Source organism: Haemaphysalis longicornis, unplaced genomic scaffold, assembly GCF_048455015.1.
Source record: "Haemaphysalis longicornis isolate Haplotype H1 unplaced genomic scaffold, Haemaphysalis longicornis Haplotype H1 scaffold_12, whole genome shotgun sequence".
Taxonomy (NCBI): domain Eukaryota; kingdom Metazoa; phylum Arthropoda; class Arachnida; order Ixodida; family Ixodidae; genus Haemaphysalis; species Haemaphysalis longicornis.
Window position 1 is genome coordinate 5547512 of NW_027526225.1, and position 23858 is coordinate 5571369.

Genomic DNA, 23858 nt, shown 5'->3' on the forward strand with positions numbered 1-23858 from the left:
GAACCAGAAAGGGACGCAGACGCCCCCGAGTGCAGCACCGCTAGGCGCCTCCTCGGGAACGTTTTCGCCAGTTTTCGCTACAGTGATTGACTAGAATCATATTAGTTCGCTGTAGTTTTGGCCATAAACGTTGGTTTTGGTACACTGGCTGTAATTTTGGCTGTATCATCGACACCTTAATCATCTTTAGCTTTGTTTTTTGGAATTCTTCCCCTCTGAAAGGGCACGAAGTGGAAAAAGTTGCAGTAGCTCTGCGATATGTGATGGCAGTAGTCGTGTTGCGCCGACGCAGCTACCATAGAGTTTAATTCTTGCAATATACTTACTATAAAAAAATAAGAAACTCTGTGCTTTTTACCACATGAGGGAAATTTTTGCAGATATTGTGTCATATTGGGTCAGCACATTTTGTGTCCGTCATCATCGCACAGAACAAATTTTTTGTCTCCATAGTTGGTGTTTTGCGTTGACTTAGAGAATTTGGGCGCATGGAGTTACGGCTCGTGTTTATCTCGACGTTTTGGCCGGTTTCTTTCCCGTCTAAGCACGCGTACAGTACATCCCCGGTCGCTCCTTTATGCTTGCACGGAGGAGGGGGCAGGGGCGCACGCGCTGCCAGACTTTACGCGCTTGCCGATTGACAGGAAGAAGCAAAACACTGGTAACTTTTCCGGGGAAAGGCATGAAACAACGGACTACTTTGAGTGCAAAATGATAATATTACTAGGATTCCATGTACCTATTTCATGTCCTGCGAACGAAAACTCTCGATGCCCCACGTGTCTGTGAAGCGCGAGCGTTCCGCGTTTACGCGATCAATCACCACCGAAGTCATACGCCGTCCAAAACATGATTCGGACCTCAAGTTTACGCGTACTTGTTCGCGGTCAACGCTCAAGAGAGATAAAATTTAAGCTCATGCCATTCACCAAAATTCTGTGTCACCTCATGGTGGCTGCCAAAAAATTCTGCCGGACATCCACGTTCACGCTTTTAACGGAATCACCAAACCAGGGTGAAACGGTAGGGAAGTTATATCCATTGTGCCGTTTGGCAAACTTTCTTGCGTAGTACGATCCTTGTAGCCGACAAGGCGACAGAGCTAGACGGCTGCGCACTCTTGAGTACAAGGAACGTACTCTGCCCTAAAACTCAAAATGCGCGCGCTTCTTGTTCCGCAACGAAAGATTTCGCAGCTCCAACATCATCGGAAACGATCACAGCAAATCAAAGTGGGTTAAAATAGAAGCAGTACCACTGATCCAAGCATCAAAACACAAAACAACGCTGCCAACAATCAACCTATGCAAAACACTTTAGTTTTTCTTTGCCAAATTTACTGCTTTTGCCGCTATTGCTTTCTTTGCAACTGGCTTGTCTTGGCCGTTTTCTGTGCTTGATATGGCCGATTAGACCGCGCGGCTTAGTTACTCGCCGGTGGAAGGTTTTGTTCGGTTTGCTCAGCGTTCGGCTACGCATCGTCGCTCAAATAAAATCGGCTCTCATTCTCGCGTACGCAAATAAACAGAAATCCTTTTCACTTCAAGTTTGCACAAATGCGGCTTCGTGGTCTTGCATCACGACTGCTCTCTGCGCTTTTGTTACTTGTTTGCAGCGAGGGCATGTCACTCATGAAAAACCATCATGGCTGCTCTTTGAGCGAGATCATCCGTGCTCGTTTAGCAAGAATGCGTGCGTGCTTGCCCGCTCTGGTTCCACTCGTCGCGTGAGCCGGGCTTCGGGCCCTAGGCGCCTCAGCGGCGGCAGCACGGCAGCCGAGCCTTTCCATCGGGAGTCGCCAGGTGAGCGTGCGGTGATCGCGCAAGTACGCTCCGGCCGAGCCGCCACTGCCTAGTTCGGGCTAAGCCTATACGACGCTCTCGGCTTCGCTTGCCCAATGAGTGTGCCGATCGTGGCTACGGCCTCGAGCCTGGCACGAGGACTCCGCGCGCGGACCGTTGCCGTTGACGGGACCGCGGCGCGCGCTCGGCGCAGATGTGACTCGCGCTGCTGACAGCTTCAGCTCGTGGGTAGAGCGGCGCTCGGCTGTGTCCATTGAGAGCGCCACCAAATCCCTGCAGCTTAGCCCCTGGTCGTGCCGCGATTTACCCCTCGGGCTAGTCGTCAGGTGTTCCAGCTGTTTGGATGAAATTTAAGGTGCCGCCTGGGCGGCCACCTCGGAGAGCGGTGGTTGTCCGATCTTTTTAGGGCCCTTCGCGTGCCGCGGTCTCGAGAAACGACGCGCTGCTGATTCACCGTCCCTTTGAGACGCTGTATTGCGTGACCGCATCGAATGATTACTCAGCTTTTATATAGGACGCTCGTTTAGGCTGCCTAGTAAGGTAGCTGCGAGCGAAACTCTCTGCACGGCCTTGATCACTGCTCGAATGCTCGGCTCTTGCGGCCCGGTTGGCAGGTCGTAGCAACCGTAGTCTGCTGAATGGATATACTTTTCCATGTCGTGCACATTGCGGCAGATCTGTCATTGAACACATCCTGGCTTCGCCGGTACCTTTTTTGCCCCCGTGAGCCATCACGAAAGTGCGATGGTAGTCGTGCGGCACTGTGGTACCACGAGACGCGAGTTGCGCGTTCTTATTCTGATTTGCGCGAACCATCGCTAAAGCAGGCACGTTTCCCATTGCGAAGCCATTTACTTAGTCGAAGCACATCTCCGTTGTCTGACCGCCAAAATTATTCGCCCTCAAGTTTTAATAATTTTTCTACGTTCGAGGGAGGTTTCTGGAAGTAGGCAGAAGGCCGGATGTGGGCTGAGCTTTGAAGGCAGTTTCGGGACTGGGTTGCGCATAAACAACATTGGCGTGTTAGGAGAAAAAAAAAAAAAAAGCAGTCTTCTAGCAGGGCAGGTTATCTAGGTGACAAACACACAAACAAAAAAGGGGGCCATAGCCTGCAATGTTTCGCAAGACCAGTGTACACAATTCACAACTGCGGGCCTACGCAAAATTTCGTACAGTCGTAATTGAATGTCTTTAGGATTTCATACGAAGGGATGTGTTTCTGTCGCCATAGCGTTTGTTTCAAGTTAGCAGGGTTGGTATAATTGAGAGCTGGTGTTATTTCAAGCTACCAGTCGTACGTGGGCAAGTTTATTACTGTTAGTTGACAGCCACGTAAAAACCTTGGCTAGGTCATTGTCAAATTGCGCAGTCCCACATTGCCAGACTACTTTCTGAGGCTTGGCTGGACAAGAAGCGTACTGGGAATCGCACGCCAAAAACTAAGCTAAATTGTGCAGGTGTCGTCTGTGTTTGCTGCTTTGAATAGTCATTTTGTTTTCTGGAGAGCAGAGCAGGGGATCGAGTTAGTATGGGTGTAGCATGAGGAAGGAAGTATGCAGAAAGGGAAAAAGAAATGGCAAAGGGGCACTGTTTTGTTTTGGCGTATTACTTGCTGGCGTTTTCCAGCGTATCATCTTAAAACAAAAATAAATAAAGAGCCTATGGCATGTGTGATTTAGGCTGTTTTTAACACACTTATAAACACTCCTTAGGTATCACTAGTGAATAATCACCAGCTAGGCCTACTTTATGCCTTAAATGCACCGTCTCGAATGCCCGTGCTATGGCTGAGACAGTAAGGCACTGTTAACGTGGAGTTACTAAACCAGGAAGAACAATAGAAGTTGTGGTAGGAATTTTGAAATTAGTGGAATACCAACGGGCTATAGGCATGGTACGCACATTCTAAAGGTTGTGAAGAGGACACACGTTTGGACAACTGTGCCCACAAGAGTCTTGTTTCAAAATAGGAGCACAATCATCGATTCTTGTCATGTTATAAGTGAAGGTTCTAGATGTTCGGCATTTTTTCTGCACAAAAACCTTGAGAGCTATTCGGAGAATCTACGTTTCGGCTTGTTCATGAGCGAATTGCTAAACTATAAGTACTTCAAGATATTTTTTACATGCTCATATTTTTTTACCCGCACATTTTTGCTGTGAGAAGTGTAGAGCAGCTTGGTCCATCTCGTAATCTAATGAAACCTTAAACAAGTTAGAAGAAACCACTAGCAAGAGACAAGACTACAGTACCATAGAAGAGGAGAATTTGGAGTGCTGCACAAAACAGAGGGGCAGTTATGCGAGAGAGAGGATGCAAGAAAGGGGGGACACAGAACTGTCCTGGAAACTAGGAGTGCATTTGCCATCACTTGCACTGGTGGTGGCGGCAAGCAGTGTGTTTTCTCCCCTCCTGGATTTGTTTCGGAAGTGGCCGTGAAAAGAAAATACAAGTTTGTTTTGCAAAATAAACTGATTTGTCCCCACAAGAATGGTACCAATTTTACCGCAAACTTCAAACAAATCTAGATATTAACAAAAACAAATGAAGTATTGGCGACTGCGTATCCACTTTCTGGCAATTTCTCTGTAATGTCACCGAATCTTGTTTGGCCGATTAATAACAGCCGCCGCCCTAAACAATCGCAAAAACACGTGACTGGGCGATTTTAGTGGAGCCTCTAGTTCATTTGATCTCATCACTACAGTGCTAACGTGCAGTAAGTACACTTGTAATTGTGTTTTCAGTGCTGGCATCTATTGCGTCCTTGAGCATGAAATTTGAGTTTCTCGGCACTTCTGGCATTCTTTTTTTTCTGTTAAGAAAACAAATTTTGTGACTGGAATAGAGCATGGTGAGTCACCGATGGACTAGTCGCTTCCAATTAAACAAGATCGAAGGTTGTCTTTCCTTTTCATTGCCCTGTTTAATCTTGCTTGCTTTCTTGTCATCTCCAGGCAGAGTGGTGTGTCACTTATAGCGGCTTGCAGTTTCGCACTCAGCTTTTATGCACCCTCAAGTGAAGGTGTTTTTGCAACCATTAGTATTTTGATGTAATGGCGCAAAAACAGATCAAGCACAAAGCCGGTTGATTTCGGCTTCAGGAAATCTTCAAACTCTTTGAGTTTGAGTTGAGGAGATTCTGTGGAATTTGATTTTCATGTGGCGTTCAAAAAAGGAAAATGGGGGGGGGGGGGGGCTAATTTTTGTTTGTTTTTTAACTTTTAGTTGAAGGGGAAAAGGTCCTGTAAAGACATATTTTTGTGAGGTCATTGCCTTGTAGATTTCTTTGTGTTTAAAGGCAGTTGTACGATTCACTTGTCTTGCGTGACGTGGGGAAAATGGAAAATTGGGCTGGAATATTTCACGCCACTCCTACAAATTACTGTAACAAGCAGTTTGTAAGTTTTTGCAAAAAGAAAAAAATACAAAAAAAAACAAACTAAGATAAAAAGCAAATAGTTGCAAACCAAAACATGGAGCTTGGCACACCAGGCACGCAGTTGTAACAGAGCTTTGTGCCAAAGACTTGATTTTCGTGCAACGTTTGGTCGGTGATTATGCAGCGTTTGAAAAAATGAAACATGCGAGTTCGGGGAGTAAAGTAACAAGAAATACTGTGGTGAGAGGTCAAGGGTATTCGCAGCTGTGATTTGGATTTTAGTCCGTTGCTTTTTTTTTATTATTATTTCTAGAAAACTGGCTTTATGGTCTTAAATTGTATATGTCATCATTGGGGGCTACATTTCAATGTTGCAGGAAACTTAGATAACAGCATTATGGATGCTAAATTGCTGGTTTTTGTGACTTGATTTGGAGTGTGGGTCGTTGGTTAAATAATCGTGCAGTTTGTAACAGCCGCATACCTGCCAAGTCTCCCGATTTTCCCAGGAGACTGATGATTTTTTACCTATCCTCCTGGTTGTACGAGAATGGTCATAAATCTCCCAAAAAGGTGTCCCAACTGTGCCGACAAAAAAAAAATAAATAAAGAAAGCTCGTCAAGCAGCATCGTCACATTGTAATTACCATCATGAATTAGGTAGCCAGCTGAAATCAGCGGCAGTCACATCAATGAGTGTGCAGGCCTTTTTTTTTGATAGCTCTGTTGACAACATGGCGTTGTCAAAGCCGAAAAAGAAGTATTTGCAGTTTTTCTTGAAGATTTCCATGCGTTGTGCCACCGCAAAAAGGCGAGCACTACGAAGTTTGTGCGATTTTTGCATGCGACATGAGCGTGGCGCACGGCGGGAAAAGCGATATCAACTGCATTTGGCAGCGACCAAGCACCAGAACTTTGTTGGCGTCGCCGAGAAGCAGGGAACCGGGGACAATTTCTTGGTCAACAGCAACGTCATTTAGTATTTGCTTGGTTTGCGAATTGTGGACTTGGAATCAAAGCTGATCTCAGAGGCTAGACAGGTCACGTATGCTGCGAAAAAAAAAAAATCCCCTCCCCCTTGAGGAAAATCTCCCGATTTTTGATATCCCCAGGTTGGCAGGTATGCTGCTGCTTGGTGTGTGGTAATTAGTTTCAACCTAAGCTTACCTGACCTGTGCGACCAACAAGTTTTTAGCCTCAGTTTATACAGGGTGTCTTAGGACTAAATCAGGAACTCAAAAAATTTTAAAGGCGGGAGTGTTTCTTGGGCTATTTAATACCCCTGTCACACGGCAGATCTAATGACATTTACAGCAAATGTCATTCACTCTAAATGTCCGGCGCTACACGAGAATACCGAATGACATTTGAGGCGAGTGACATTTAGTGGCTAACTGAGGTCCCCGACCTCAGTTAGTGGCCAAATGAGTAGCCTCGACAGCAGTAGCGCGTCCCTACTAGACAGGAAAATTCAGTAATAAACGAAAGAATACTGTTTCTAAAAACTGTCAGTAAACTTACATTTTCTTCATTGTGTTGTTGTTCAAATAAAGAAAGACAAACAAGTACAAACAAAAAAGAAAATCTCGTCCCCAGTGCGCACGCTACCCTAATCCGGATTTTCTGCAGACTTGTGTCAGCTTGTGATGTCTACTGATGTCGCCTAAATCGGTGGTTTTCTTGTTTTTATTAAAAAAAAATAATCTTTTGTTACGTTTTTTAAAAATATATTACGTGTGAAAACATTCTGATGTGCTTGAAATGTAATTTTGCGGTTATGCGAGCTCGCTATTCGTCACCGCTATCACAATCAAGTGACATTTGTTCTGCCGTGTAGACCCGCACTGCCGAGCCGAATGTCATTACCAGCTAATGTCATTCAGTTTGAATGACATTAGATTTGCCGTGTGACAGGGGTAAAAGTTCAAAAATTTTAGTCCGTCCATCCGTCCGTCCATTCCTCGATTAAGCCACCTGGCCAAAAAATAAAATAATTCTGATACAAGTTTGTATGTAGACCACTAAATCGGTACCTCGCTTCATACTGGTCAGTACTTAATTAATTAATTAGTTTATTTATTTGTGGAATACTGCAGGCCAGAAAGGCCCAAGCAGGAGGGGCACAAACACAACCACAAAATCAGTACATAGGTGACACAACTTGACTAAAATACATCTGCGTAAGAGAATAGCGAGTAGAAGAAGAACATCAAATCAGAGAAATCAAGAAATATTCGGGGTGGGGGTCAAGATTCACAGAAATAAACATTTGGTTCATCAAGATCTAAGGTTTGAAGGTAATCAGAAGGCAAGTTGTTCCATTATGTGACAGTTCTCTGGAAAAAGGAAAACTAAAATAGATTTGTCTGTGCGAAATACGGAGTTAAAGATAGGACATGAGAATGACAAGTTTGCCTGGTCGAAACAGGGGTAACGTAATGTGGCAAATCTAGCCCAAGTTCGCTGTTCAAGAATTTTAGACGGAGAAGCTGGCGTCGCGACTGTAGTGTCCGAAATTCATTATCTCGCATCAACTCAGTAACTGATGTATCACGACCATACTTCGAGTAAATAAAACGCACTGCTCGCCTTTGAATCTTTTCGAGGGAGTGCGTATATGTTAGACTTAGTATTTGGACCCCACACAATACAAGCCTATTCCAGCTTTGGACGTACTAAAGTGTTATATGCTTATAGTTTCACTTGTTAGTAATTTCATAGCTAATAATTATATGCTAATAGTTTCACTAATAGTTTCAATTGAGCAAGAAGATAACATGAGGCATAGTTGAGGCAAAACATCAACACATAACTGATACTGGCAACGTTGTTTTAATTGAAAACAGGTGTACGGTTGATATTTGCGAGAGAAAATAAATGAATATGTGTTTGCAAACGATATTTCGGACCAAAGGTACAAAAAGAGCTGGGGCCGTCGCCTATACTTTGTAGCTGCATTCCAAGTCCAACAATAACGGAAGGTTCCAGTATATGGAGCACAAGCAGTAGAATGTGGGAAAACTTAATTGACTGGAGCCAACGTCCACTGTGTTTGTAGGGGGGGGGGGAGCGTGAGAGGTGGGCGGGTGGGGAGAAAGGCATTTATGTGGCAGGGGTGGCATAAGACGTCTTTCGACGACGTTTGCGGTGAAGTGAGGAGATGCGTGGCCGGTTTTTTATTTACAAACTGCTGAATCCTTCTTGCTGAAAATTTGTGCGAGGGTCGCAAATACTGGTCAATTTTGTTTCAAAATATTACGTGTGGCTGGAGTATTCTAGTTTTTATTAAGCAATCGATTGATAACCAGTTTTTCACCTCTGGGAGTTAAGCTGGCCAGAATAATTTTTCTGCTGTGTTGATACATGTGAAAAACCCAAAAGCGTCGTCTGCACCAGTAGACGAAAACAGGTTTTTCTTTACTTGCAAAACGAAAAAACGAAACTAACACAACGTGGTTGCTTGTATTATCAGAGAAAAAATAGACCGCAACATGCAGCCTTTGTGCAAAGCTTTGCTGCAGTAAAACGAGCCGTGCCGGTTGTCTACTTGTTTAGAGGTGATCATACTATTGCAACACCCAGTATTTTCATAAAGGTGTAATATTTAATATTTTGTAGGCACAATGCAACATTTTCAGGCATATGCGAGATTCCAAAGCATGTCTTTCTGGTGGTTTAAAATGACGTGTGTAGTTCTTAGTTCTCTTTGACCAGATTAGAATAACAGTTACCTGTTCATGAGTGCCATAGGGCATAATGTATTTTTCATTTAGTATTTGTTGGTAGTTTAGTCAAACATTTTTTTATAATGAAGTTGAATTACTTCACTATAATTACTGCTTCATTATATCCGTTGCTTCCATGCACTACAAATAATACAGATGGAAATCCTGATTGCTTTCTCATATTCATTACTTTAAGTCAAACAAGGTACTAGCAGATACCAGTTTAGTAAAAATGCCAATAACATGACAGAGAATCCATTCAAGGGAATCTGTGGGTTAGTCCACAAGAGATTTTCGTGAAACAGTGTTCCCAGAAGTGTGGTTGCCAGTTACTCTTGAATTGTAAAATGTCACAACGTGCGGTTTTGGATATGTAAGGGGGAACTAAATTTTACGAGAAACGCAAATAGAAAGCGTTAGTTTAAAAAAATGCCCGCAGCCACTGACGCCTCTTCGTGCAATAATGTTTCTCAACTTGCTTCCTGAGGAAGAAATGGGTTTCAGTAGAATTAAATGTACGCTTAAAAGTGAACACCTGAACTCAATTACTTTACATTCTTTGAAAACTGTGGGAGCAAGGACAACACTTAAGGAAGCACACTGGTCTTAGAAATATTTTTTTTTGCTTTGAAAACAATTCTGATGAAACTTCATAGGCTTGGTCAGTTGTTTTAGCTGATTTCAAATGTCTTATTAGTTTTAATGGGAGGTAACTAGTTTTTGTGTTGATTAGAAGAATTCCTTGATTGTTTTTGAAAACAGTTGGAAAAAAAACTTTTTTTTAATAAAAGATTACCAGCAAGACATGAATAGATACCAGAAGTTGTGGAGAATGAAACATGGGGAGCAGTTTTTTTTTGTTTTACAATCACATACAAGTTTATACCAATTCTAACTTCTAGGTTTGAACTACTACTGCTAATCAATTAAAAATAATGCTAATTAAACAACTACTGAAACACAAAATGCAAAATGTGCTTCCCATGTTGCATGGTTTACACATTCAGCTTCACAGTGCAAAAGAAATGATGTTCTTAGCTGCACTGCATGCTGGGATGTACCTCTCGAGTACTTTGTATCACTGCGATACCACTCGAGGCGAAAAAGTGGGGAATTATAGGAAAATTATTATTTGTTTGTTAAAATTGGGCCTCTATGGCTTTTATAAGTACATGGCACTGTTCCGCATACGGAATTTTTGGATGAAAAACTGCAAATCAAGAGAAAAGTGATACCTAAAAAAATGCTTTTTGGGGCAAGTTTTGTCAAGGGCAAGGAAAGTTTGTCACCCACCTCAATGCAGCCGTACGGCTACAAAAAAAACTATACAGCTTTCTCAGAAACTTCGCAGTTGAAAAAAAATTCCTCCTGGTCCAGGATGAATTAACACCTATCCATCACTTCGAGTTGTTGATCAATTCGCTCTCACGCTACAAACGACTAGCCTCCTGGTTAGCTCAGTTGGTAGAGCGACTGCTCCGGTTAAGTGGTGGTCCCGGGTTCGAATCCTGGACCAGGAGGAATTTTCGTTCAACTGCGAAGTTTCTGACATAGCTCACAGCTTTTCTCTGTAGCCGTATGGCTGCATTGAGGTGGATGTCAAACTTTACTTCGCAGAAACTAACTCCACGTTGGGGATATTCCCTAAATCTGGTCGATTAGTACTCTGCTACAGCAAGGTTAGTAAAGCTTGCAGGTGAAGCTTAAACTGTAAATTTACCGGTGGTGTAAGCAGCTGAAATGCTCCCCCTAGATGAAGTACAGTGCCTTAAGCTTGAGAAGAAAGGAAAAGGTCGAATGGGGATTCCAGGCTGGAATATGTGTAGTGAAGAGGAGAGCTCAGAGCATACGGGGCAGTGGGAGACTGCAGGCGTTGAACAAAAGGCACAATATAACTTTGTTCTATTTCAAAGAACGAGGCTTTTGTAGCTAACTAGGCTACATTCCAGTCTTGAAAGATGTTTCTTAACTGAAAGAAAAAAAAAACGTGACATATTGAACAACTTTCAAATTTCCCACCATAGTGACGTAAAATCGGGCAGGAGTGACGTGTCATGAACTGGTACTAAAATTATTTTTATCGGTGTATTAACTGCACTTTAGAATTTAGGTGATATGATCAAACACAACTCAACGCCCTACTACGATATCTCAGTCATGTTTTTTAGCGGTGGCTTAGGTCAGTGGCTGTCAATTGCCCGAACGAAATTCTGTGGCATAGAAAAGTGTAGGGAAGTGGCCAGGGATCTGCCACTGTGAAATGTGTTTTTTTTTTTTTAATATCTTGATTATTTGTTTGAAGTTGGCAGTAAAAGTGGTATTGTTGTTATCGGGACAAAACAGCCTTTTTGATGAACTGAGTTTGTATTTTGTCATCAGGACCCCTTTAAAAAAGGCTGAGAGAATTTGGTCGTGTACGGGGGGAGTTCATTAGAAGGTGTTGAAGCTGCGAGTGGGGAAGACTATGAAACTGATGACAGAGGATGAGGGAAAAAATAGGCGGCAGGACCCTACTGAAGATGCATTGTATCCGAAGGAAGACGCAAAAATGAGGAGAGCACTAAATCGCCATACCGTGAATAGGATAAAGTGCATAATAAGTGTTGTGCAGCCCAGTTACTCTGATGTGAGGAACTGGTAGCTGTACTATATTTGCACAGACTTATCTTTCAGCACCAAGGATGCAATGCCATTTTAGCGACACTGGGAGGTATTTCACATTTGTCTGAGAATGTAGTATGGTAGCTCTCTGAATCTGTTAGTGAAAGTTACTTTAATTGTTGAGGCAGAAAAAAAAAAAAATGAGGTTGGCACAGCTTGCACTAGGGGTGCAAGGCTGGAGAACTTAGCAGAGCTGGCGGCCCCTCTCCGTTCGTCGGAGACCCGGCTGTTGCACCTTACATGGATTTTCGAACTTTCCGCTGGAAGTTCTCCATGACTGGCAGGCCCGGATCGCTTTGTCCGCAGGCTTTCACATCTCTCCCAAAGTGGACTACGTTAGCACGCGCTACAACCCACGGCAACAGCCTTCACGAATTCGGCGTCTGTAGCGTGAACTCAGTGCCTGTGCTCCACACTTAAGGCATCAATGCACGTGAACTGGTGAGGGGAAGAGCAGGCGAGAGATCACATCACGAATGCTGGGCAGCGTGTTCTTGAAGGTCAAATTGGATGGTGTCGGGTGTTCCACACTAGGCACGCGCTCCCGTGCGCGCGATATTTATTCTTGGTATTTTTTTTTTTGTGCGCTCACCACATGGCGCAAGTCCACGCGCAATCCTGGACGACGCCAGGTGCTCCTCACAAGGCGCACGGTCAAGGGTGCTCGGTATTTTTTTCTTGTTACTGATTTTTTTTTTTTTTGCTAATGCCACCGGACCAAGCTCAAGCTTCATCGGCTCTGCTGTTCAAAAACCATGCTGGTTCTTATATTCCATTGACTTAGGCCCTGGTAGTGCTGATACCATTGCATTCACACGTGAATTTTTTTTTTTCATTTGTCAAGCCATGCCTGATGACACTCTTTCACTCTATATATCAACATTCCAAGCCATGGTTTGTTGTTAATAATTTGCATAGGTTTTTTTTTGTTGTTTTGAAAGTGAAAGTTTATTTAATAAAAGCAATACAAACATTTTGGTATCCAGACGAGGGTCCCAGAGTCGAGGCTGAAAGGGGGACCCTCGATATTGAATGCATGAGATAATTACATGGAAGCAACAATTAAGCACAAGGGCCCATCGGATCAGTGCGCAGTATGAAATGACAAGGACGATTACCCAATTGTGTACGTACTCTCAAAAAGGTAGTTGGACCTAATACAAGAAGTAGTTAAATCAATTCAGGAATAACAAAATAGGAAACAAAGGCATATGAGAACACCGGAATTCCCACTTCAAGATGCGGGAATTCTGGTCTTCCTTCGTGATTGCAGCAAGTCTCAATAATGACTGAAGCTTTGGTTTCTTTGAAAGCGAAGCTTACATCCTCTCACTGATGTCGCCTGTAGGCCACTCAAAACACACCGCAGGAAAGCCAACTTTCTCTGGCGATGATGATGATGATGATGATTGTGGGTGAGGGGAAGAAAAATGACGAAGCTTCCCGTGGTTGGAATTGAACCTCAGTCCCTCGCGTTACGAAGCCGACATCTATTCAGTTGCACCATTCCTGCACTGCTGAACCAGTTTGGATTTGGAGAGGGGTGCACAAACGTGCAAAATTAGACAGGCCAAATAAACCCACTTCTTGCTTCTGGGTTGGTTTGTTTGGTGTTGACTCGGTTCGGAAAGCTTCGTGTTCCCCTATCGTTGTCGCTTCGACTGAGCGGTAGTTGATTTTTTTCTCTTAAAAGGCTCTAGCTTCCCAACTAGTGATGGTAAAAAACACAATTAAAAAATATTCTTTGAACTGCTCTTTAATTTTGACTTGTTGCACCCTTTAAATTTGGGAGACATCGGCAGTAAACAGTCAAAGTGAAAACAGGGCTACTCATGCACCAAAAGATCAGGATAAGTGCTTTTGTTTGAGTTTGAGTTTGATACAGTGTTTAGCAGTGTACTGATCCAACAAGCTTCCCAAAGGGCATGCCAATTAGTTTCATTTTTTTATGGAATTGTTTAATATGTGTGAAATACGTCAGACTTGTTTGGGCACAAGCCACTTTCTGTCTCCAAGATGTAGTTAAATTTAGGTGATATGCTTTGCTAACTGTGTTAAATATACTTGTGTTTCCTATACCTATGCTACACGGCCATTTTAAAGGCTTTTCGAAGGCTTTCGAACCAATTGTCAATTGAGTGACCCATTGTAAACACATAGAGGGCACTTGTAAGTGAGCATTCATTTGTCAATTTAAAGTTGCTGTGTAGCATAGGCAATCATAGAAAGCAAATATATTTGCGGGTGGGTGCCTTCCCAACAAATTCGGACCTTGCTGTTGTAAATTTTTGTGACTTCTTGCTTAGATGTGGCTTTGCAATACTGACTGTGCAAGTCGCTTAGTTGATAATTTTTCGAAACGCCAAAGTCGGTTGGTAATTTTAAATGAGTTTTGGTTATTGGCTCTACAGATTTAGTTCGCTAACTTCTTTAATTAAAATCACGAACATTTACACTTGCGATTGGAGTGACCGAAAGCGACAAAAGCTCGGCGTCACTCTCGTCGCACAACAATAGCAATTGATCTTGGCCAATTTTTGTCGCTGCCGTAGCTTGTGACGTGGAAGGAGGATGCAAGAGTTTCTGACGTCATCTCCTGCCGTAGCATGCGCAATGTCGAACCCGAAACTCTTGTGAAGTCACGTTCCAGGCGAGAGACGATGAGGAAAGCGAAAATAGGTCGTCGTCACCGTCGCTTGTGTCATGTGCCAATGTGAACACCGAGTGTGGTGGTCGCTCCGGTCGCAAGTGTAAACGGGCCTTTACCGTGGCGAACGTGCATTGCAGTCAAAGCTCGATAGTCTTAACTTAATGAAGCCTTGAAATTTTTTTTGAATGAAACAGAGTTGGAAATAAAACAGGCTGCGTGGAAAGATTACATGCGACGGTACATTTCATGGCTATTGTGTAACATCTGATTTTGGTATGTCGAGTGTGTATCACATTCTTCCACTTTCCCGGTCGTCATTGCTGTGACCAGAGATGAATGTCACAAAATGCCAGGGGAGGGGGAGGTCTGGCTCTGGGGTTCAGTTTGTGGTGGGGCATGCGTGCATGGGATTGGCAAGGGCAGTGCTTGATTGTTGCCAGTACAGCTGGTGGGCTCATTAAACTACAGTAAAACCTTGTTAATTCACCCACACTGATTCCAAAATTCGGATAATTCGGCATTCCTACTCTTCGAAAATGTACATTGCCCTGTGGCCGCGGACTTTAGTTATTTTGGCGCAAATTTACCTGCACACCGCTTAATTCGGACCAACGCCTTCTCGAGAGTTGAGCCGCAACGTGCTGTCCTTCGTTCACCCGTTCTCCGCCCCCCCTTGCGGTGGGGAGGATACGGGCGTACATCGACACCAGTGAACAGCTAGTAGAATGCTCTCACGATTCTGGAAGAATTCTGCTGTGATGCTCCATCCAATACTGTTGTTCTACACGGTTGTCGCATGTCCAAAAGCTTGTTAGCGGTGAAGCCCCTTAGGGGCTAGGGCTGTTGGCGTCTCCTGTCGTTGTAATCGTCGTCTCATGTAGTCACGGTACTTAAACACCAGGAAACCCGTTAACACCTCACGCTAAATGTAACGTATACTAAAAAAACACCAGGACACTTGTTTGAATCAACACCAGCTCGCCCAACTTTCTATCCTGTTAAACTATTCTATCCTAGACTAGTCACTAGACTATTTCACATGTTATTTTCCTTATATCTGGTCTTGTGTTTCCTTCTTACTCTTCACATGCAGGCATGCAAAGTGCAATTCAGTGTTGCTCAGGTTACTCTAATAGCCTCTGTATACTCTCAGTCCTTTATTTTTCGCATTTCATTTTTGTGGTAAATGTCAGTGATAGTGATGTGAGATTTCAAATCCCAGCGCGTACTTTAAGGGTGTCTCGCTTTTACATGTCAGAACTGCATATTCATTGTGACGGCCCAGACCTAACATTACTAGCTTTCGGCAAAATAAGATGGCTCCCAGCATGCCACTTTTTACCATCTTTATTTTTTTATTGTTCCTTCAATCGTGATTCTACCATTTTACAGTTCTATTATTGGGCTGTTTATGAATGAAGTTTTTTTTGTCCTTTAAGCACTTTAAAATAAAAATGGGCTTTAGCAAAAATTAACGTAACCAACTTGCCACGTCCTTTAGATTCACTCTGTCTTGGAAGAGACACCTAATTTTATTCATGCCGTGTCACTCGCGATTTGAACCAGGTTTCCCTTAGAGCAACTGTCATATTGAAAGCTGTGTTTAGCGTGTGTACATGTGTGACTCACACTTTGGATATTGCAGTGCTCTTATAGAAGTGATGTTAAATATATTTCTTGGCGTTTGCCCTGTATCAACCCACCAGATTCGCATGATTTGTACAATTCTGTACAGTTTGTACAATTCCTGTTCTCTAACCTGATAATTCCCTTCCAACAAGTCTTTACTGCTTGTCTTTCAGCCTTAAGTGTGCACCTTGTGGCCCTTGCTACGGTGCTCACTAATATTCTTGAATCTAAAGTCTGTGATACTACGGGACAACGATGTACCCTGCGGGGCCCAGGTGTTGCCATAATCAACCACAGTTGCAGAAGATTCCAGCCTAAAGAAGGCCAACAGCAGTTGGCTAACTGTAGTGTGAGGAGCGGGTGGATCACCCATGTGCCTAAACAATTTGCACGTCATTCTGCATGAAAGATTCTGGCTTCAGGAGGGTCCGATGATTCACCCGGTCTGATATTTATGCGCCATTCATTTGGTGGTCCATTCGTGTGTGCTTGGGCAGAAAATTTAGTGCATGACTGAAATTATGATGTTCAGCTTCACGGGACCAATCCATTTGATTTTATTTGTATAATTATTCACCAGCTGCTTATGACGTAGCGGTTGAATAGTCATTGCGCTTCTTAAAGCCACATTCTTTTGTGATCGTTGTAGAAGTGGGGAGGTATTAACCTCTTGTATTTGCTGGGCCATCACTTTATCAGTAGTCAGTGTCAGTTGATGTTTAGCCTTCTATTGCTGACTGTTGCAGCCACACTATTATATGAAGCCATTACCGTGATCTATGTGTAGTACAGTAGCCGACCGATTTTCCGGACCTAGAAGGGAGCGAAAAATATTCGGAATAAAAGAGCAGCCTGAAAAATCTGTGAGTCATTACTCCTGTGGAGCGGGCAACTGGCGGTTCCTCAGGGAAGTTTGGAATATCCAGCAAAAAAGTCGGAATTTCCAGAGTCCGAAAAAGCGATTGGATGCTGTAATTACAGTGTTTACCATTTTAGGTGCGGCATCGGCAAATCTTTGTTTCATTCTCGTGGGTGAAATTGTTGCAAAGAGCTTCCCGGGTGCACTCCCAACATACATCATGAGTGCTTGTTTTTTTTGAGATGATGATGATGAATGTTATGCATGTGTGGAAGCAAAGATGACTTACAGGAAGTAATCTACGATTAAAACAGCACAAGAAAAAGGACGAGAAAGGCTGACAAGGACGGGTGCTGACAAGGCTGACAAGGACAGGGATGGAGAAGGGACAGGGCAAGAAAGGCTGACAAGGAGCGCCCTTTCTTGTCAGTCTTTCTCGTCCTGTCCCTTGTCCGTCCTTGTCCTTGGCTGTTCGTCCTTGTCACTCGTTCTCGTCCTGTCCCTTGCGCTGTTTAAATTGTGGATCCTTACCCACTCGACCAGTTTGTTCGACAGGGAGTGACCATCTCCCCTTCTCGTGGTGCAGGGGGGGCGGCCTGTGGCGGCTGAGGGGGGGCCGTGCGCATGACGAGCCGGCGGCAGCCGGGGGGCCCTCCAGTGCCGGCGTCGGAGGCGTCCCCCCGGTCGCTGTGCGTGGCCGTGGTGGGCCTGAGCGGCACGGAGCGCGACAAGGGCCCCACGGGGGTCGGCAAGTCCTGCCTCTGCAACCGCTTCGTGCGGCCGCGCGCCGACGACTACCACACGGACCACATCTCGGTGCTGAGCCAGACCGACTTTGGCGGTCGCGTGGTCAACAACGACCACTTCCTCTACTGGGGCGAGGCGCGGCCCGACGACGAGCAGCTCAGCTTCCACGTGGTGGAGCAGACCGAGTTCATCGACGACTCGTCCTTCCAGCCGTTCCGCAGCGGCAAGACGGAGCCGTACCTCAAGCGGTGCGCGGCCCTGCGCCTGTGCTCGGCCGAGAAGCTCATGTATGTGTGCAAGAGCCAGCTGGGCATCGAGAAGGAGTTTGAGCAGCGGCTGCTGCCAGACGGCCGGCTCACGGTGGACGGCTTTGTGTGCGTGTACGATGTGAGCCACGTGCCGGGGCGGCCCGCGGACAAGCAGGCCGAGTTTGTGGCCGCCCTGCTGCAGGCCCTGGTGCGCACCCGCAAGCCCGTCGTGCTGGCCGCCACCAAGGCGGACGAGGCCTGCGAGGCGCACCTGCGCGAGGCTGAGCGCCTGGTGTCCCGCAAGGAGCTGCGGTGAGTCCCTTGCTCTTCATCTCCTGACCCAGTCCCGCACGCTCCCGCATGATTGAGAGTCCGTATGCTCCAGGATGATTGAAACCAGGGTTCTCCCCAGAAACTATCGAGAGGTGGCCATATTGGGAACGTGGCGGGGAAGGAGGGGGGGAAGGGGGGGGAGGGGGGGGATTTAAGAATTTCAAATTTTCATCACAAAAATTGAACACATTTGGTCAAATACCGAATATTGTGGTACAGAAGCGCGGTAAAAAAAATAAGAAAGTGGCATCGACTCAGAGATGTGCACGCAGCTGGCAATGTGAGACTTCAAAGCCACTTGCTCAGACTCCTTTTCACGTAACCGGGTGGAGAGAGGTGCGGCCACTGGCGCTGCTTTCGCACAGTGGCCGTTCCTAGATCCTCAGGCCCACATTTCAGACGGGTGAGTCAGTGGGAGTGGTGGGCGGCCTACCACAGGCAGTGGGCGATGAAGCAGAGGAGTGGGCGGAATTTTCACTGCCGCCCACTGTGGGCAGAACCCTGATGCTCCTGTATGATTGGTTTTAGGCCTCCTGTATATGAGTTCTGTGTGATTGGTTGTGTGCAGCACTGGTGTAGCAGATATCAGTTGGTGGAGAGAGGAGGAGGGCACGCTCTTAAGCCAATGCATACCAATGCCGACCTTGTGGTACAGTCGAACCTCGCTACCACAAATTCCGCTTCAACGAAATTTTTGCTTTGAAATATTTCCACTTCCCCATCAGACAGCCATAAAAGCCAATGCAACAAAGTCCTCGCCACAGTGAACCATTGGTCAGGCTTGTTTTCGCTTCAATGAAATTTTCGCCCTGTGGAGCTGGGCTTGAACATTTATTTCAGGACAAAATAAGCATAGCGCCAGCATCTGTAATGCTTTATACATACACACCGATTAGTTTCACTGAAAATGTGCGCCCACAGCACCACCCGTTAACAAACTCATTGATGGGTGCCATCGTTCGGGGGTGATAACGATGCGGCTGGCCATCTTTCCACGAGGCGCAGGCCCCGTTTGCCAAGCCGGAGCTACAGCTAATCCATTGAAGTTGCACGAATGTGTGGCACTGCGCCATTGATGTAAGGGTTGTGAGCAGCTGTCATTGCAGCGCTCATTGCAAAAGCAAGAATATTGCTTTCAAGTTTAGGCTTGAGCCCACGTCATCTAATCTTAATCCCGAATCTTAATCATGATAAAGGCAAGCAGGCTCGGCTTGCTTTCCAAGGTCGGATGCCACCATGCAAGTCAGGTTCAGATAATGGGCGCTGTTTCTGCAACAAGCGAGAGAGGTGGCCTCTCGCGGCCTAGCAGCTTCCTGCAAGTAATCAGATGTGCCTTGTTGTACAGCGTTATGTTTTGCGACTGAATTTCTTCCCCCGGTAACATGCTCTTTACGCGAGGGTAAAAAACAGTTTGGTAACCACTCATATGTTTGTTGTCCTAATAAACGAGACATAATTATGTGTCACTAATTTTTGTAAACATTGCATTATGTGGTTGGCGATGCAGGTAATAATATACAGGGTATTTTTCTTGCCCTTTTGTGATGTGTTGGGGCTGTTCTCGCCACAACAAATTTCTGCTTCAACCAAATTTTTCGCACATCCTGTGAATTTCATTGTAGCGGCGTTTTACTGTAATACGACTTTTCCTAACAAGCCTTAGTGCTTCTCGATAATTGCTGTCGTTGCTGGAAAAGAAAAGAGTTTCAGGTATTGTAGGTTGGCAGCATGGCGATATCGTACCACCGTGGCTGTAGTAGTTGTCGGAGATGATTCCATTGTCTGGAGTGTGTTGGATGGATGCACCTACAGAGCTAGCTCCTCCATACTCCCATTGTGTTGTCTGCTACCACAAGGAGGGTGCAAGCGATGGGTTAATTTCTTGTGCATGCTACAGACAGTACTGCTTACGCGGGTTCCAAATAGAGCACTGCACGGGCCTAATTTTAAGGCCCGAGCCCGGCCCGAGCCCGCTTTGTGAAGCCCGAGCCCGACCCGGGCCCGTAACACCGAGCCCGGGCCCGGCCCGGGCCCGGGCATTCATAAGTGAGTCTAGCCCGGGCCCGGCCCGGGCCCATCATCTCAAGCCCAGGCCCGGCCCGGGCCCGTCGTCTCAATCCCAGGCCCGGCCCGGGCCCGTCGTCTCAAGCCCACGCCCAGCCCGGGCACGGTCTTTTTTTTTAGCCTACGGATCGTCCGCATGTGTGTGACCAGGCCTGGTTTTAGACGTTGAAGAAAATTAGTTTATTATATTTGGTCGAGTGTCTTCGTAGCGGGAAATCGGATGGAGCATCTAGTCTGTACAAGCACGCCCTGAATTGTAATGCAAAAAAAGGGTTGAAAAGTACACGTAGTTTAGCTCACACCATGTGCAGTTCACGCCACATGGGCGTAATCATTGCTCGTATTCTTACACGAGAGACACCATCACCTTTGATGACCAGACTCTTGGCAACTTCATGTGGTTGTTTCGGTCACAAGTTGGTATTAATGAAATTTCTTGCTCTCCATTTGAATCCACGAGTATCTGCGTGCGTTGAAATATTTTCCCTGGAGTGGTTGTTAAGCGGTGGCGCTTCTCTAGCACGCGAGTTTGATTTCAAGCCACGGCAGCCGCATTTAGATTGGTTCGACATCTAAAACACATGTACATAGACATAGGTGCACAGCTCCAGGGTGGCTTAATTAATTCCTTCCCCTCTAGGGCATTCCTTGTAACCGTATCTTTGATATGTTATACACCAAAATATAAAATCTTGATGCAGAACATGAAATGTCATTAAATTTACAGTATAGTGACTATCAACCCTAGCAAAACACGTTTTTAAAACAATGTGTACAACTAACACCAAGAAGCGCATAAAAGTATACTCAGAATATTCAATTTTATGCTCTTAACCCCCGGGCCTATGAATTCAAGCCTGAGCCCGGCCCGGGCCCGTGGCGTCGAGCCCGAGCCCGGCCTGGGCCCGCGGCACTGAACCCGAGCCCAGCCCGGGCCCGAGGCACTGAGCCCGGGCCCGGCCCAGGCCCGCTGATAATCGACTTTGGGCGGCCTGGCCCGGCCCGTGGGCCGGGTCGGGCCCGGGCTTTCGGGCCGGCCCAGGCCCGTGCAGTGCTCTAGTTCCAAATGCTTCTGCACACGCCAGAGTCCCAACAGTGCTCCACAGGGTTAGTGAAATGGAGTGCGGTTTTAAATGGTCACGAGGAGACTGTGGCCGTCCTTGTACGTCGGCCGAGGAGTGAGAATCAGATTTCGTGGGGAAAGTGCGACCAAGAAGCGTGCAGTTAGTCCCATCAGACACGTTTTGCAGAAGCTTGCTCGAAAGCAGGTACAAATTTGTTAAGCTCAAGCGCGCCCAACAAACTGTAGGCCGTGCACTTAAGCACGGCCTTTGGAGGCTCTTTGATTAATCTCATGACTACCATATTTACTCTATTCTAAGCACCCCCATTTTTCCCATTTTTCCAAAAATTTTCCAAAAATTTCCCATTTTTCCAAAAAACCGAAATAGCACTCCTCCCCCCCCACTTGGCCACTGTTATTCACAGACTTATCTCGATGAGACGGGTGCAAGGAATAATGCTTTGTTTGGTGAACATTCAAAAGAAAAATAGGTACAGACATTAAACCCACCGCGTACGTCTGATACTGTGTCACCCTCTCTACCCATTCGAGTCCGCTGTGCCGCTGGGGCTGCCGCTCTTAGTATCCCCCAGCAGCTTGTCTTGTGTTCCATTATAATGTAAAACTTCGTAAATTACTTGGCCATAATGTCAACTTCCACGGGTCTGAAATCCACCTTGCGGTGGTTGCTTAGAAAAGGGGGGCGCTTAGATTCACCTGCAAACTTTTTTCCTCAAAATTTTTCGCTCAGAATTGGGGGGTGCTTAGAATCGCAAACATATGCTATTTTCTTTGGCTAGTTTTCTAGCCCAGTTGAGGCTGCTGTGGGAGCCCTGCAGGTTCGATTTGAGGAAATTAGTTATTGAGATGAAATCGTCTCGAGCAAGTTCTGGGTGAAATGTTGCTCTAGACTGATTTGCAGATGCTAAGAGTCAGTAGTTGAAGCATTGACAGTGTTGCTGAGGCTGTAAAAAACTTTTTAGGAAGGGGCCCTTGTGAGGATTGCTAAAACTGTTCCAAGCGTATAGTATTGGTGTAATTCAAGGGCTACATCTGGAAGGATCATTGATTTACCCCATTCAAAATGGGTAAGCCTGTATCGTGTAACCAAAAGTATATTTCTATGAGCCTCTTAAACCTTAGTGGTTTGTATGAGTACATCCACATGTTGGTGTGTACAGGGAAACAAAGTGTTGTTTATAATCTGCGACTAAAATCGTGGAAGTAGTAAGGTTCAAGAAATTTTGCATGCTTATAGAGAATTTCTGTCAGCAAAACATGTTGCAGTACGTGGTAGTGTCGAAGCATGTGCCGCACTACCACTAGCTGCTGGGCTGCTATCTGTTGCAAGGTTCATCTCTGATTTGCCATTTTTTAGTGTTTTTAAACAAGTCCTTGTAAAACATTTTTAAGTCTTTCTGGTTCTCCTGCTTTCGGCGCCTCACTTCTAGAAGTATTCTCAACCTAGCTATGGCAGTTGTTGAAATTCTGAAGCATCAATAGCACTTTGTGATGACAGCAATCAGCTCCATTTGGCATTTAACGGGATTCAGCATTGAGTACCTGTTTAAAAGAACATGATTCGGCAGGCAGTGGTTTTAGGGAAATAAACATTGTCTGTGAGGTATGACATCGATTACCGTATTAACTAGCAAGGAACTGCCAGCTTCTGCTGTGCACGTACTTATGCTTTGTCTCAGATTTGCTAACTGTTTGCTTTGCAAGATGTTGACATGGGTGAATCTTTTTGCTGATGCTAGTGTTATAGTAATGTACAGGTTTAATACTGCCTTTTTGTAGGTGCCGTGGTACCTGAGGTGTTTTCCCCAGCTGATTGGTTTCTATCGGCTAAATAGGCTTAAAGAAAGTGATTTTACAGGTCACTTTATAAAGCTAATTTGCCATTAGATGCAAGAGATATCGCCCGTCAAGATATTGTTTGCCGGCAAGTATGCAAGAAGAAAGCAAAGGAACCGTGGCCGTACTGGCGAGTATTTTATTGGCTGGACTTCAGGCAGGTCGAGCTATGATGTCGGACAACCATGCATTTATTTGGGCAGGGTCCACCTACACAGCCTTTGACAGATTAATCGCCTGTGGGGCACGCAAAATATTGGGCCTTTTCTTTCTTTTCTCCTGTTCTGTCACATTTTGTTCTGTACATGTTTTGTTGCTTGGAGGGTCGCATTCAACTTTTAAATTTCTTTGACAGTGAAAGATGTGTTTGGGAAGTTGCGCTAGGTTTTGCTGTTCCCATGGCGGGGCAACAAAGTCATGTTGTAGTTGAGCCAACTCTTAATTAAGCAGTGCCCAACTTTGAAGCAAAGCCGGCATTGTTCACCGATGCCTGTCACATGACCCCATAGAGTTGCGTGAGAGGCCATTCCAAATAAATGCGCTGCGGTCAATCTAGCTTTGTAGTTGCTAGTTTGAAGTGAACGCTCACATTAAAGCAAAGTTGGCAGGGTTTACTGTGGCAAATGGTGAATAAATGTTCTTTCCCTTGTGGATATACAGTCGCTGACCGTTTATTCGGACGCTGAAAATTCGGACGCGCTTGTTTATTCGGACACCTTCTCAACACGGCCACTTGTCCCATCCATGTATATCCACGACCAGTAGTTTAAACGGCGCACAGCACGCCGTTCGATTTTTCAGACTTAAGCTTCGGTGTTCTAATGGTGCTCTCATGGG

The 23858-nt window shown here is 45.4% G+C and overlaps 1 protein-coding gene across 6 annotated transcripts in view; it reads left to right on the forward strand.

The window, feature by feature from the left end:
• The first annotated feature begins 1493 nt into the window (after window positions 1–1493).
• Window positions 1494–23858, forward strand: part of Rhogapp190 (Rho GTPase-activating protein 190) — a 77478-nt gene continuing 55113 nt past the window's right edge. For 2 of the 6 annotated variants that reach the window (XM_077692803.1, XM_077692804.1), the window contains exons 1-2: window positions 1494–1802; window positions 17296–18016. In XM_077692803.1, coding sequence (XP_077548929.1) covers window positions 17334–18016 — 683 coding nt within the window. In that variant the 5' untranslated portion in view covers window positions 1494–1802; window positions 17296–17333. The remainder of the gene's footprint in view (window positions 1803–17295; window positions 18017–23858) is intronic. The other 4 variants (XM_077692802.1, XM_077692807.1, XM_077692805.1 and 1 more) reach the window with 4 other exon arrangements.